This window comes from Phodopus roborovskii, unplaced genomic scaffold (genome assembly GCF_943737965.1).
Source record: "Phodopus roborovskii unplaced genomic scaffold, PHOROB, whole genome shotgun sequence".
NCBI lineage: Eukaryota > Metazoa > Chordata > Mammalia > Rodentia > Cricetidae > Phodopus > Phodopus roborovskii.
Window position 1 is genome coordinate 2,612,592 of NW_026126481.1, and position 13,809 is coordinate 2,626,400.

The following is a 13,809-nucleotide window of genomic DNA, read 5'->3' on the forward strand; positions in this document are numbered from 1 at the left end:
ATTGTTGGGCCTTCATTGCTCTCCCCAGTGACTCAGAATGGTTTCTAGCTTGCTTTTTATGTGTGTTCTATTGTTAACTCATAACAGAGAGTAGCAAAATTGATTTTTTACTTTATGTAGACTAGCACCGAAAGATGCTTAGAGTTTTCGGAAAATAATATATTAACAAAATATGAGGTTGTAGTTTGGTAGTTTTTATAATTTATATAGTTACAGAATGTTGAGAGTATGACCAAGTATGAAATAATGAGGTATAAAATAAATCAGATTAATGTAAGCAATGATATGATAATATGTGGCAAAGACTGAGTTAGCACATGACTAGAATTGTTAATATTTTCTTAATTTGCAGAATTCACATCCAATAGCATTTTGACAGAAGGTGGGAAGGGAAGAAATTGAGAATACTCTAAAAAGCATGTGTAAGCCTCCATATTTAAGCTGAGCTGATCCAAAATGAAAAAATGTAGCAAAAACAAATTAACTGCCTAAGAGAATGCTCTCTCATTGCTGGTTAGTTGAAAGCTGTTTTGGATCATGCATCCTTTGTTTTATTTCAACAGTGCATGTCTAATTTTTGGAAAATTAGAGTTTTCTTTCTTGAAACAGTTGACAAAATTGAGAAAGAATCTATTATGAAAACATTCCATTTCAAAATTAACTTTCAAAGTAAAAGACCTCCTCTACAGAACAATGGGGAAAGACCAGCATGCTTAAGTGTCTACAGTTGCCCAGTTTTGAGACAGCTGTTTTCAAAGATGGGGAAGTCAAACTCAACCTTTTTCCAACTTCTAGTTTATGCTTTTGAGAAAATCAACTATAATTTCTCACAGTCCTTGTTCCATCCACAGGAGGGTTTAGCCACAGTGATGCCGTCTCTGGCTTTGGGAGACAAGTGTGCCTGGAATCTGAGGGGCTGACTGGCACATTTTGTTCTGTTTGACTCATGCAAGACACATCCTCCTGAGCTAAAGGGAAAGAACAGATTCCAGCTTTAAAGGGACATGGAATTCTGACATGATGGACACAGACAATGGAGTGCAAAGTCATTAGAATCCCTACTCACTCCCCTTTAAGAACTGTACCTCGCCACCCTGCCCAGAGGACGATTAGAGGATCACAGATGATGAAATCCAATTATAAAAATTGCTCAGAGCCATCACTAGGATTGATGTTTATTATCTGAATTTTGTTGACACATGGATTGATTGTTAATTTAGATGGAAGCAACCCTTTCCTTCTCACTGCATTTTTGGAAGTTTAGTCAATACATTTCTGACCTTTAGAAAAAAATAAATTAGAGGTAACCTTTGAAAACTACTTTTGCATTTTCAAACACTTAACTTAAATCTTAAAAAAGTATCTTGATTGCTTAAATGACTTGTTTAATTAGGTAGTCTAAATGCTTCTTAAGTAGTCTGGAACAAAGCTATCCAAAGTGTTCTAGAACAAATTGCTTACAAAGGAGCTTATTGACAGAATAGGTCTTTCTAGGCCTCATAGCCTGGGTTCTATTTTTAAACAGTAAATTTGTTCTCTTTAGTATTACTGTCAAAAGGAAGCTTACATACCAAAGTAAAGAAACAAAACACAACTTTTCTCAATTTGACAAGTTTCTCTGCATCCTTACTAGTTAGATAACCCTATGCTAGGCTAGTGATTCCAAAGATACTAACCTACATCCATCTGATGACCAACAGGCATTTCTTAGTTCTGTGGCCACTGTGGTATCTTACCTCTAACTAGCTCTTTCATGAACAGGTACTAGAAAACAGACCAGAGTCTGTGGCATCCCAAGCAGTAATAAAACCAATGTTAAGGCTTGCAGTATGGTGAAGGCATGACTTGCTGCAGCTTAACACTTGGAAATACAATTCCACATGGTGTTGTGGGTGAAAGCCATTTCAAAGGTTACATTGTAAATCTAAGCATCCCTTTCTATAAGCCAAGTTAGACCATCTTGCAATGGTTCCCCTTTCTTACTGCAGAACATTTCATGTCTATGAAATGGCTTTTGAAATTGAGTATATGAAATGGAATTGCCTTTCCAAGGCTTCTCAGTGCTTTTTTTTTCCTTGCTGGAAGATTTAAGAATCTTCTTAAGAAGTTTTGAATCCTGTGTCAAAAAATTAATTCTAAAGCAATATCTCTAGGGGGATTCCACTGAAGATCATTTTTTCACAGTTTAAACTCAGAATTGAAAAGGTGTGTTAGAATCTTTCCTTATACTAGTAAATGTTTGCTGGTTAGGAAAGCTGTGTTAAGAAAGGTGTGATCATTTATATACTGTAAACAGATGTGTATGTTCAAACACACTTGGACTGAGCATGTATGTTTGTGTTGATTATAGTATAGACAGACCTTTGTATTTGCTTAGAGCCTCCCTAATCTCAAAATGCTCTGTGTACTTTCTGAATTATGGGAAATCAGTGTGCTAAGTGTGCAGGTGACCTCAGCATCACCACTGGGTGATATTAGTAGCCTTGGGGGGGATTTATTAAACGATATCTAGAAAGGTGGATTTAGCTGACCATTAAAAACAGATGCAGAGTCCTTTGTCCTAAGTACCAGTTAAAATAATTCATGGATCCACACCAGTTAGAATAAGTTCTAATCATGGTCTGCTCAAAAGTATGTGGCAAATCAGGATGATTAGCCCAGTTTAGGGAGTTCTTTTCTTTTTCTTTTTGAATAGGAGATAGAACACTTGAACTAAGTGGACATTAGGAGATCGTCAGTGAGCAATGAAAGAGCATGATGATGTTAAGGTATCATAGGGGCCATGTACATCTTTTCTGTTACTAACCCAGGTGGCACTCTTTAGTAGCCAAGGACAGACTTTCAGCTTTTCCCTCAAGAGAGGCTTGGGAATGACTCTCCTGGAGTGGGCCAGTGAGGGCAGGCACATTTTCCCTGAAGCTGCTCCTGTATACCTGCTCACAGTGTACTTCCATTGTTTATAACCATGATGGTTTGGGGACTGGCCGTACTAACTGCACCCTCAGATGTCTCCTTTAAGTCCCCGACTTTCGTTTTGTTATTACTATTTAGTCATATGTTGGGGGCTGGTAGCAGATGGAAAGAAGCCAAGTGATGCTTGGCTGTGATTTGATGGTGGTCACATCACCAAGTGCAAGTCTAGAGGAGGCTTTTCTGGGCTTTTAGGAGAGACTTGCTGGCTACTGGCACAGCCATAGCACTGCTATGGATTGCACAGGGCTCACTCTCCAGCCTTCCCTTACCATTCTTCTATGCTCTTCCCATTGTAGTGGCTGGAACAAGGGTTGTTTGTGTACACTGCCAAAGCTCTCCGGAAGGTGAGAAAACCATAGTCCTTTGAGGTCATTTTGTCTAGTTGCCTTCCTCTTCAGAATGGGAGACTGAGACTTAGAAAGCTGAACATTTGGAACAAGCCCACACGGGTAGTAGGCGGACCTGTGATTTCAAATCTCAGTGTACTTTCTCTAAATGCCTGCAGACTCTGTGGCTGGAGTGAGTGTGAGAGGGGGTTAGGAGATGTTTACAATATAGACCTTCAAGCCAAGAAAGGATAAACCAAGGCTGTCTGGGTTTTCCTTTCTGCAGAACACTTGACTCCTTTCTTCATAGATTCAGTTTCCTATTGGTGTTACTGACCCCATTAGACTAACTCTAAATTGATTGTTGTTGGTGCTTGTTCAGATGCTACCAGAGGACATAGATATGTCACAAGCTGCAGTTTGTGTTCTCTGTGTCACTCCCCCACAGGGATTGACATTGCAACTGTTATGAAATACGTACTTATAGAAGCCCACACCATTGAAAGGAGCTGCTTTAAGTCCATAGCATCTACTCAGAGTTCTTAAAGTCAACATTTAAAATGTATAGAAAATTATACAAAATAAAGCACCCTGAGCAATGTGCTCTGACTGTGTCTGTAGCTTTAACAGTATGAAGCCATACATTACAGAGACTAGATCACTTTAGGCATATCTCCTCATGTAGTCTCCTCTATTCTTTCTCAGTTATGTAATAGATACATCCAGAATGAGATTTATTTCTGTTTGTTATTTAAAACTCCAGATTCCATGAATAGAACACAAAAGGAATATGGGAATAAATACATGTTAACACTATGTGGGAACAATGAGACCAGTGAGTCCACATTCCTTTGTCTATGTCTGGAGGGAAACACCTCAGCAAAATACCAGAGTCAGGCAACAGGCATGGAAGACACACCATGCCTCTTAGCAGTTAATTTAAAGATGTATGTATGTATGTATCTTTATATATATATATATATATATATATATATATATATATATATATATTCTTCTTTCTTTCACCTTTTAAAAATGTCTTTTGGCTCCTTGAATTGTCTTGTCTGGAACCTTCTAGATAACATGCCAATCATCTTTCAGCTTAAATGAGCCTTATTAAGAGGATAATCCCTGTAGCATCCCCTGAGCATTGGAGAGCTGTGGTGGTAAGCTGAAGCCAATGGTTCCATTTTTATTTTCCGGCTCACTTTGCCTAGCTTCCCTTCTCTATCACCAACCACACAGAATATTATTCCCAGAGACATAACACATCCATCATGCCAGCTTGAAGTAAATTCCCAGCCAAGCCCTGTCAATACTGAGGCTTAAATATTAATTTGTGGTTGACTTCCAGCCTCTTCTTATTTCATGGCTTCTTTTTCTCTTGGGAGTTTGAACAGCCCAGAGATACATTTCTGAAATATCTTTTGTTGTTTCTGTTCTCTTAACTGTATTTTGTTTTTTTTTTTTTTCCTGATAAGAAGAGGTCTGAGTAACTGATATTCACCATCTCCCAGACCTTCATGGGCAGGATCACTTAGGACTTAGATTTCATGAAAGTTTAAAAAATTAATTTACTTAATTTAGCATGCTGGGATTGAACTAAAAGTCTTTTGCAAGGCTGCCTTGCTGATGATGGCCAGTTTATTCTATTCTAAATGGTAACTACTTCTTTTGACATCTGTCACTTAGATGGTGAGGGTAGAAACCACGTTTTGCTTATTTCCAATGACCGGAATTTTGTAAAAAGAAATTCTTCAAAGCATGCCTGGAAGTCTATGGTAGCAAAATGAGTGGTTTAAGTTAGAAGTACTGGTTAGCTTTACTGGTTAGCTTGAAAAACAAACTCCCTTTTCTGACCCTTAACCTCATCTTCAGCTGACCTGAAGCAGGGGGTGAGCCTCATGCTTACTGACCTATGTGAAAAGATTTTCACTTTTCCATCTAAACAGAAACTATTATCATTAACACCCCTTAACCCAGGAAGTGTGAGTTCCTCTGGCACCTCTGGAGAAGGGTGGACTTGGTTTGGGCTTATTCCTGACTTTGATAATACATATAACTGACTTCGATGTCTTATATAGTTGTTCAAAATGTTATGTTGTAGTTCATAAATGCATTTTTTATTACAGATTTCAAAGCTGCAAGATGTTGTTGAACACAGGCTCATCTAAAACTTGGTTTAAATGAAAGGTCTACCCATAGGACTGATCTCAGCACACTGACAGGACTTCATAATCCTTATTCTCTCAGAAAAAAGAGGAAGCAGTCAGAACCAGTAACCACGAGCAATGCTCACACATTTCTTAGATTTCAGAGCCCTGAATTCATCATTTAAAATGTTATTAAGCTCAGATTTTCTCTTTTGTATGTACAGGACTTTTTCAATGACAACATGCCACCGACCAAGTGGTTCAGATGCCTAATGATCAAATCAAGTCAAAAGGTCAGCAGAAAACCCTGTGAACTTTATGTAGTGTCACGTAGAATGATGTGAGCAGGCATCAAGTTCCCAGCATGCCTTTCTGTAGCAATGCCAATAAGCTTCAGAGTGCTTATCATTTGATAGGAGAAAATACACTAGAAAACACTAAAAGAATGGCTTTTTTATTACTTGGGTCCAGACTCAAATTAGCTCTTTGGTTTTACTAAGAATGTGACCTCTAGCCTCAATATTTCTATAAAATGTATATGCATTTATTCACCAATCAAACCAAGACATCTATAAAAATTAAAGATAGGATATCATTTTATACAATGGATACTTAATAAAAGGTGATTGTACTGCCTGTAGCAGTTGGGGATCTTACATAATATTCACAATGTTGATCTTACCATGCTAATGATAATTCTTAGAAATGGCAATTAATTGCTTAGGAAGTTATAAGTATCTACTCATTTTTCTCCCTGGCATAAGCACAATGACTATTACTGATCCTGGTTTAGAGCTAAGACACATAGACATCAAGGAAAAGAGCGAAGCTGTGAACCAGAGTACAAAAACATTCTCTGCTGCCTTCTTGCAGAATGATGCTGTTATAAACTTAGTGTTATCGTGACATGGATGGCTAGCTTCAGATAACTCATTAAGACAAGGCATCTATCACCCTACTGTGGCCTTGTAACCTTGTACCCCGAGATCCATACACTTAGAATGGGATTGTGTCCACTAGGTGGCATTGCTGTTTTAGCAAAATCTGAACAGAGCCCATGTTTAAGAGTCTGTTACATTTGAGAGTGCTCACAGGACACTTCTAATTTCACCCTTAAAGTCTGATGAAAATTTAGAGCACATGTGGAGACTAGTGATGTCTTGAAATAATTATGAAAGGTTCTCTTTGGGTGTCAGTGCCTCTGCAGGAACCCCTGACGAGATGTACAGCTATCCAGTTCTCTTCTATCAGCTTGTAGACAAATAGACTGAGGACCAGAAAGGCAAAGTGCTTGTCCACAGGAACCTAGAGCCAATGATTTTGTCTGCAGCTTTCTTATCATAATTTCTACTAATGAGACATTATAAATAAACCGTGAATGTTCCTTTTGTGTTTGAGGCCGAGATTGCTAAGTACTTTCCATCGTTCATATCACTGTGAGTTAAATGTCTGTTCCGAACCAATACTACACTCAAGAACTTGTATACTAAGTGGTACCTTACTTTGTTTTGACACACCCATTTGGAAAGATTGGAGGTCTCTGAAGACAAAGACCATCTCTATGAGTTGTGAATACAGCAAGCAACAGGTAAATAGGTAAGCACGAGACCCTGGGATTAGGCACCCTGGGCTCTGTCATGGAGTTGCCATGGGCCCCTTCTGAAGCAGTGAGCCGCCCTAGGCCTCTGTAGGCCCCTATTTCTGCAGTAAAATAGGAGTTTTGTTTTTACTCTTCAGAGTTTTATGAAATCAAAATGTCTATAAAATATTTGTTACAATAAGCACATAGGTAAGGATAGCAATATAGTGGACTAGTCAGAGTCCAAATATTGGTGCCTCCTGGCTGAGAAATCAACAACTTAATTTTCTGCCACATGATGAACCATTGAAAAGGAGAAGTAGCATCTCAGGTTTACCATTGTGTGGCATTGCATCTCCCTTAGACACATGTCATAAGCAGCCTAGAGCACAGCCACTGATTTCATTGTATGTTCTAGCTAATTCAAACGAAAAACAGCTGTGGGATCCAGGCACTTATCTGATGGCAACTAAGCACAGGGCTTTCAGAAGTAAGTGGAGAACTTGGTGGGCACTTGTCTGATGTTGTCCTTCTTATGATATCCCCGTGACCTAAAACTACGCTTTGTCCTCTTCAAAGATTAGAGATCTGGGATCAAGGCACCCTACTTTACATCATAATCCACAGAGCTTGAATTAGAACTCAGGTTGCTTGCCTCTTAGACTGGACTTCTGCTTTTGCTCTGAGGTGGACATGTAGCTCTGCTGCCTGGGAGGGAAACATATTAAGAGAGTTTGCTGCTATTTTTGTGGCAGTTCATTAATGAAATTAACCCATTAAAGTCTGTCAAAAGAAAATTACTGTACGTCAGGAGAGGGCTTGCCTGAGATGGGAAACCCCTGAGATCGTGTCCTAAGAGGTCAAAAGTCATCATAGCTGAAAGATGCCCATTATTAACTTGTTACTCTGTATTGCATAACCTTCAAGACCTTACTGTTGTGATTCAGAATCCCATGTAATATTCAAGTGTATACATGCTCATGTGTGTATATCTACACATATGGGACATTTGTATATCCACGTCTGTGGGTCATTTGCATATCTATGTATGTGGGACATTTGTATATTCATGTAAGTGGTGCAGTTTTGACTGTTGCTTCTCAGGAGCTGTCCCCTTTGTAGTTTTGAGACAGGCTGTCTCTCTGGCTCAGAGCTCACATAATTTAAGCTGGCTGGCCAACGAGCCCAGGAGTCTGTCTTGTTCACCTCAATGCTGAGATTATCAAGTGGGGTACCATTTTTTTTAAACATGGATTCTGGGGATTAAACGTAAGTCCTTGTGTTTAAGTACTCTCCCTAGAATCCTCATGTTAAATTCTTGAATTTAGCTTCACAAAATCAATAGCTGTCTTTCGGACTGCCTGCTTGCTGCACCTTTACAAAGAGGGAATCTGGGGTACTTTGTGCTTAAGGTGCGCCTACAGTGATCTTTGAGAACCATCCATTGTAGTACTCCATGCTGTGGCCACTTTTCTTTGAATAATATTCCTTTGGAAAGCTAGGAAATTTTCTTGCTTGCACCAACAGTTTTTTCCTCTATAAGAATCTAAATTCACTGAGAGCATCTATTCTTCCCTTATAGATAGCACCTTTCTATTTGTTCCTTCTTCCTTCACTCAAAATAGCATTTATGGGGTAAGGGGATAGTGACAATTGTTAGAGTATAAGACAATTTCATCCACTCAGTAGAAACCAGGTATGCATGCAATTTAATTTAGAGCTGTAAGGATGATTTTACTGAGCAGGACTAAGGAACCTTCAAAGGAGAACCTTCCAGAAATAAAACCCAGAGAAGATTTATTATACTCACCGATCTCAGTCATCGTTATCCCTGGAGCTAACTGCCCATTGTTGAAAGAGCTATAGGTAAACAAGTTGGGTACGGATGTGAGGTCATAGATAGGTTCTTGCTTTATCTGTTTGATTCCAGTCATGTCCAGTCCTGACTGATCGGGAGATGGCTGACCAGAATCTATGTTGTAATATCCCTCAGATTTCGGCAAGTCAATGACGTGCCCGTTGGCGTAGGTGCCGCTGCCCTCGGTGTTCAGGTTGCTGAGGCCGTTGCTAATGCTGTTGCTGTACACCCTGGCAAGGGCCTCTGCCTCCCCACTCTGCTGCTGCCGCTGCTCCTGCAGCCTCTGCTGGTGCTTCTGCACTTCAGCGTACAGGCTGTCCCGCTGCTTCTTGGACATCCTCCCGAACTTTACAGCTGGGATGGAGAGAAAAGCAAAAGACAGTAGTGTGGTTACCGTTATCTTTAGCCATTTCACTCCAAGGGACATCGATCGTATCGCATAGACAACCTGCTGCAAACAGGTGCTTCACTCATTCAGATGCCACAGTTAGGGAAAGATAGTATTTGGATGGTGTGTTGGTTTGCCTCAGAGTAATGAAACCTGTGTGTTGTTCAGCTTTCTACCACTGTGACTGAAATGATCAACTTAGAAGTAGAAAGGTTTATTTTTTGGCTCATAGTATATTTTGGCACAGCAGGATACTATGTTGGAGAATGTGTGGTAGAGCAATTCAACCCAAGCAAGCAAAAGAGAGGAAAAGGAAGAGGCTGAGGTCCCAGTATTTCCTTCAGATGATGCTCTCTAGTGACCTAAGGCCTCTCTCTAGCCCCCACCCTCTAAAGGTTTTACACCCTCTCAACAGTGCCAACCTGAGGTCCACATCCTCAATGTATGTTAATATATGGACATTTAGGGACATTCAGTATCTAAACAGTAACAATAAGTTAGGAAGAAACATAAAAATGTGTATTTTTTTGTCACTGCTATGAAATTGGAAGATGTATTGGTCTCTCTCTCTCTCTCTCTCTCTCTCTCTCTCTCTCTCTTTCTCTCTCTCCATTTGTGAATAGCATATTGAAAACCCAAACAACAAACCTTATGACACTAGCAAAGGTTTCCTGTTATTAAAATGGCCTCCATAATCAATACCGACTTTCTTTCCTATCATTAGGATTATCAGATCCTTGGGAAGAAACCCATTGTTTCAGTTTGGGACATATTTTTTTTTTATTGGTAAGACCAAGGATTCAGGCAGGGTATATTAAAAAACCTCATGAGTTGCCATCATTTTGGGATTTGGAGCAAATGATAACCTTTGGATGGTGGCATTTATGTACACTCACGGCAAATGAACCAGCAAGAATAACTTTCCTTGTTGTTCCAGACTACAAGTTTATTTTGCCCTTTTCTTGCAGCCAAATCCTCAGGCATTTTGGAGGGAAACTGAAGGAGAGGCTCCCCAAGTGTCTGGGAATAATATAAAGAGGCTTTCACTCCTACACATAGCTTCTTGACTTGTGAACTATTATGGATAGTGACTTCTTTCTCACATGCCATCAACCTCTCTTTTAGCACATGGGCATGTTGGGTACTGGGCTGCCTGGTTCAAGTCATCTTGCATTCTCCACCTCATGTTAATGGTGGGGACTACGGTAGTCTTGGAGATGCTCATCTGAGTTTCTGATTTCTTTTCTTTGGTGGTGGTTGTGCCAGTTTCCCTGTGGTTTATTGATGTCAGGATCTCAGAGGGTACAGAAAGGAGGCACACACATTGTTAGTGCTTGCAGCCTCTCCAGCTCAGAGAGTCCACAGAGGAGGCCTGCATTGTGAAGATGCTGCCATTCACTCCGTACTGCATTCTTCCAAATTTGTCTTCCCCTTGCATTGGGAATGGTGCTATCAAATCTTATTTGAGTATGGCTTGTTCAAAATAGAGACCACACTTCCCAGCCCTGATTACTGAGCAGTGTGGCTGTGTGACTAAGTAAGTCCTGGATAACAGAGTGCAGACAGATAGGAGTGTTTGGATACTCCTAGGTACAGTGGCATGTTTTCTCCCCTCTTGCTTGCCAGATCAAAGCTGTGATTGGCTGGGCTTTAACACCCCTAGCCTCTCCCTCTTTCTTCTTACTCTTTAATCTTTCTAAAAGAAACTTTCTGTGCTCTGGCTTCCCAGTGCTGCTTAAGTAGGAAGATGAAACGGTAATTATCCTGTAGTTTTTCTTAATGAAGAGAAACAATGTAATTAACTACTAGCAAACTCCCCTTTTCCCTCTCAGTTGTTGCTTTTCCTAGGTCTTGAATTAGTTTAGATCATTGTGTTATGTTTAACTTGTGTGTAGACAGGGCTGTTATTAGACTCTGCTTCCCAGAATTTGTTTTTGGAATGGTGCGGTATTTCCGCTTGATCATGGGCAGAATTTTACTGAATGGTTAGGGAAACATTTCCTTGTACTTTTATATTTTGTCATTACAAGTAATGTACATATTGTTCTTGAGAGGAAAAATACAATTTTCATAAGGAAAATTAAATAATATTAAACATTGGCTCAGGAGGACTGTGTCCCAAAGAAGTGTTGCTCATTATCTCTCTTGCTGACCGTTGATCCTTTGTACTTAGGTTAGCTCAGATAGCTCTTATGGCAGCTACAGTCTTCTCAATACAAGCACTGACTCCATTGCACAAGATTAAGGTTTTGTAGTAACTTTATAGAAGAGTGTGCATTTATAGGTTTAAATCATAGGATTAAAAATCAAGAGTGAGCCAGCTTTCTTCATGGGATCAGAGCTGCCTTAAAAAAAATACTTGTCATTTAACCCTCAAGTCAGATTTCTATGTATTTTGAGGCAGAGTGAAAATGACCCCAATTCCTTTTACCTGCATCCTTTCATGTTCCCCATGTCTATTCCCAATTCCCTTTCATTCTGTGCAGGCATGCGGCCCAACCCTGGACTCCCAACCACATGACCTGCCTAGGTCAATGGGTTATTGACAAATGTGTGACAACCAGAGACTTGAAAAAGCCCTGGTTGATCGGGTACCTCACCACAGCAAGGACATGCCTGAACTAGATTGCTGAACAACAGGATATGCAAAGCTGATTCAGACTAGATTGCTGAACAATTGGATATGCAAAGCTGATTCAGGCCTCTTCTATCACCCAAGCAAGGCCATCCACCATCAGCAGGGTCATAGACTGACCTGCAGCCAAAGCATGCCTCCATGTGCTCTTAACCATGGTCCTTGTAATTAGAGCTAATGATGTTGGAAAAGGATGTTGCCAAGGGCTCTGCTGTAATCATCTGAGGACTCGACAGAAAAATGTACATCTTTTGTACAAGGCTGACTTGGAATATCTAGAAAGAGGCAACTTAAAGAGACTACAGCTTGGAATTCTCAGGCTTTGTTTTAAATCAAAGACTTTATAGGCAATGACTACAGAGCTACTCCAGGACAAGTTTTCCATTTATTTCAGAAGAGTGTTTCAGTTTTATGTCCTCTCCTGCAATAAAGCTGGCGATATACTCCAGGGGAAAATGTACAGTATACCATGAAAATACACCTATTGAATTTCTCTGACATAGATATATTCCTGGCTATTATCTGAAGGCACCTTGATGTATTAAAAGCTCATGTTAACAAAGGCCATCTACTGTTATATTTTCAAGTATTTGCATGCTTCTCATCACTCTTCTTGAGTGAGCACAGCTCATATTTTAACATTCCCTTGTGTATAGAGACAGTTTCTTGTTAAATTGCCGTGTCTTAAGAAAACCACCATGATTCTGTATACATTGAATGTGATTTACAAATACCCAGGATGACAGCATCAATATCTAATAAATGTTTAACCCTCATTTCATCCCGTATTACAAAGAAGTGTCCTTCTTTGTAGGAGGGTCAGAAATCATGTCACTTTTGTTTAGAGTGTGGGATTTTAAGTAGGAACAGAAGTTTTCAGGGTGATTGGAAATAAAAAGTCATTGCTCCATCAAAACATTTCTACATGTAATTCATTTTACATACCTACCTCAGTTTCCTCTCTCTCCCCTCCTCCTGTTCCTCTCCCTACTTCCCTCCTACCTCTATCCACTCCTCAGAAAGGGTAAGGTCTCCCCTGGGGAGCCAACAAAGCCCTGAAAGGTGATTTTCAGATTCCAGCTGCATAAGCATCACCTGTGACTCTGGGGTCATTTAGAAATTGTTGTCTTACTGTCTCTAAGTCTCCAAGTCTCTAGGTTTTTTACCTACTTTGCACTAGTCGAAGTGCACTAGAAAAAGTTCAACTTTTTCAGCATTGGAGATGAGCTAACACCTTCAGGGATCTAAACTTTGTATTAGAAGTCTGATTCAATCTACTAATTTCTCTACAAATATTTCTCCCAAGGGTTGATTTGTAGAGCCCAGTTAACAGAAAAGGAGAAGCCAGCCATGGGGGCATATGTCTGTAATCCCAGCACTGGGAGGGCGAGGCATGAAGACCATCCTCATCTACACAGTGGATCTGAAGCCAGCCTGGACAATAGACTGGGAATCTATTTGAATAGTTAGGTAACCAATCAAAAAATAACAAATAGAGAATATACATTAGGAAGGAGAAGATTCAAGATATGTGGTATCTATTCATAAGCACTTTTGCCACTTTGCAGCACAGGCACAAGAATGTATTAAGATGCATTCGTTTTTCTTTATTTCTTTACCTAGGTGGATTTGAATAAATTTGTAATCCCTGACTTTGATGTCTGCTCATTTACACAGGGAAGGATAGGAGGTCAATGATTGGAATAGTAAGGCATCTATCTGTTTACCAGCTGCCATGATGGTCCAGTGACCAGACATGGTGAAGTAAGAGCCAGACATAAGTGGCAGACGGCAAGTGTGTGTAGCACAGTGAAGCTCATTGAGGGAGATGTGAGGACATCTTACCTTGGCTCCTGTACTACTGCTAAAGCTCTTTGCCAGGATTTTCTGAGCCGGT

At 40.0% G+C, this 13,809-nt stretch overlaps 1 protein-coding gene across 1 annotated transcript in view; it reads right to left on the bottom strand.

Annotated features, from left to right (window-relative positions):
- Nucleotides 1-13,809, bottom strand: part of Rorb (RAR related orphan receptor B) — a 175,789-nt gene that overhangs the window by 30,366 nt on the left and 131,614 nt on the right. Inside the window, exon 4 of the mRNA XM_051194072.1 lies at nucleotides 8,842-9,243. Coding sequence (XP_051050029.1) covers nucleotides 8,842-9,243 — 402 coding nt within the window. The remainder of the gene's footprint in view (nucleotides 1-8,841; nucleotides 9,244-13,809) is intronic.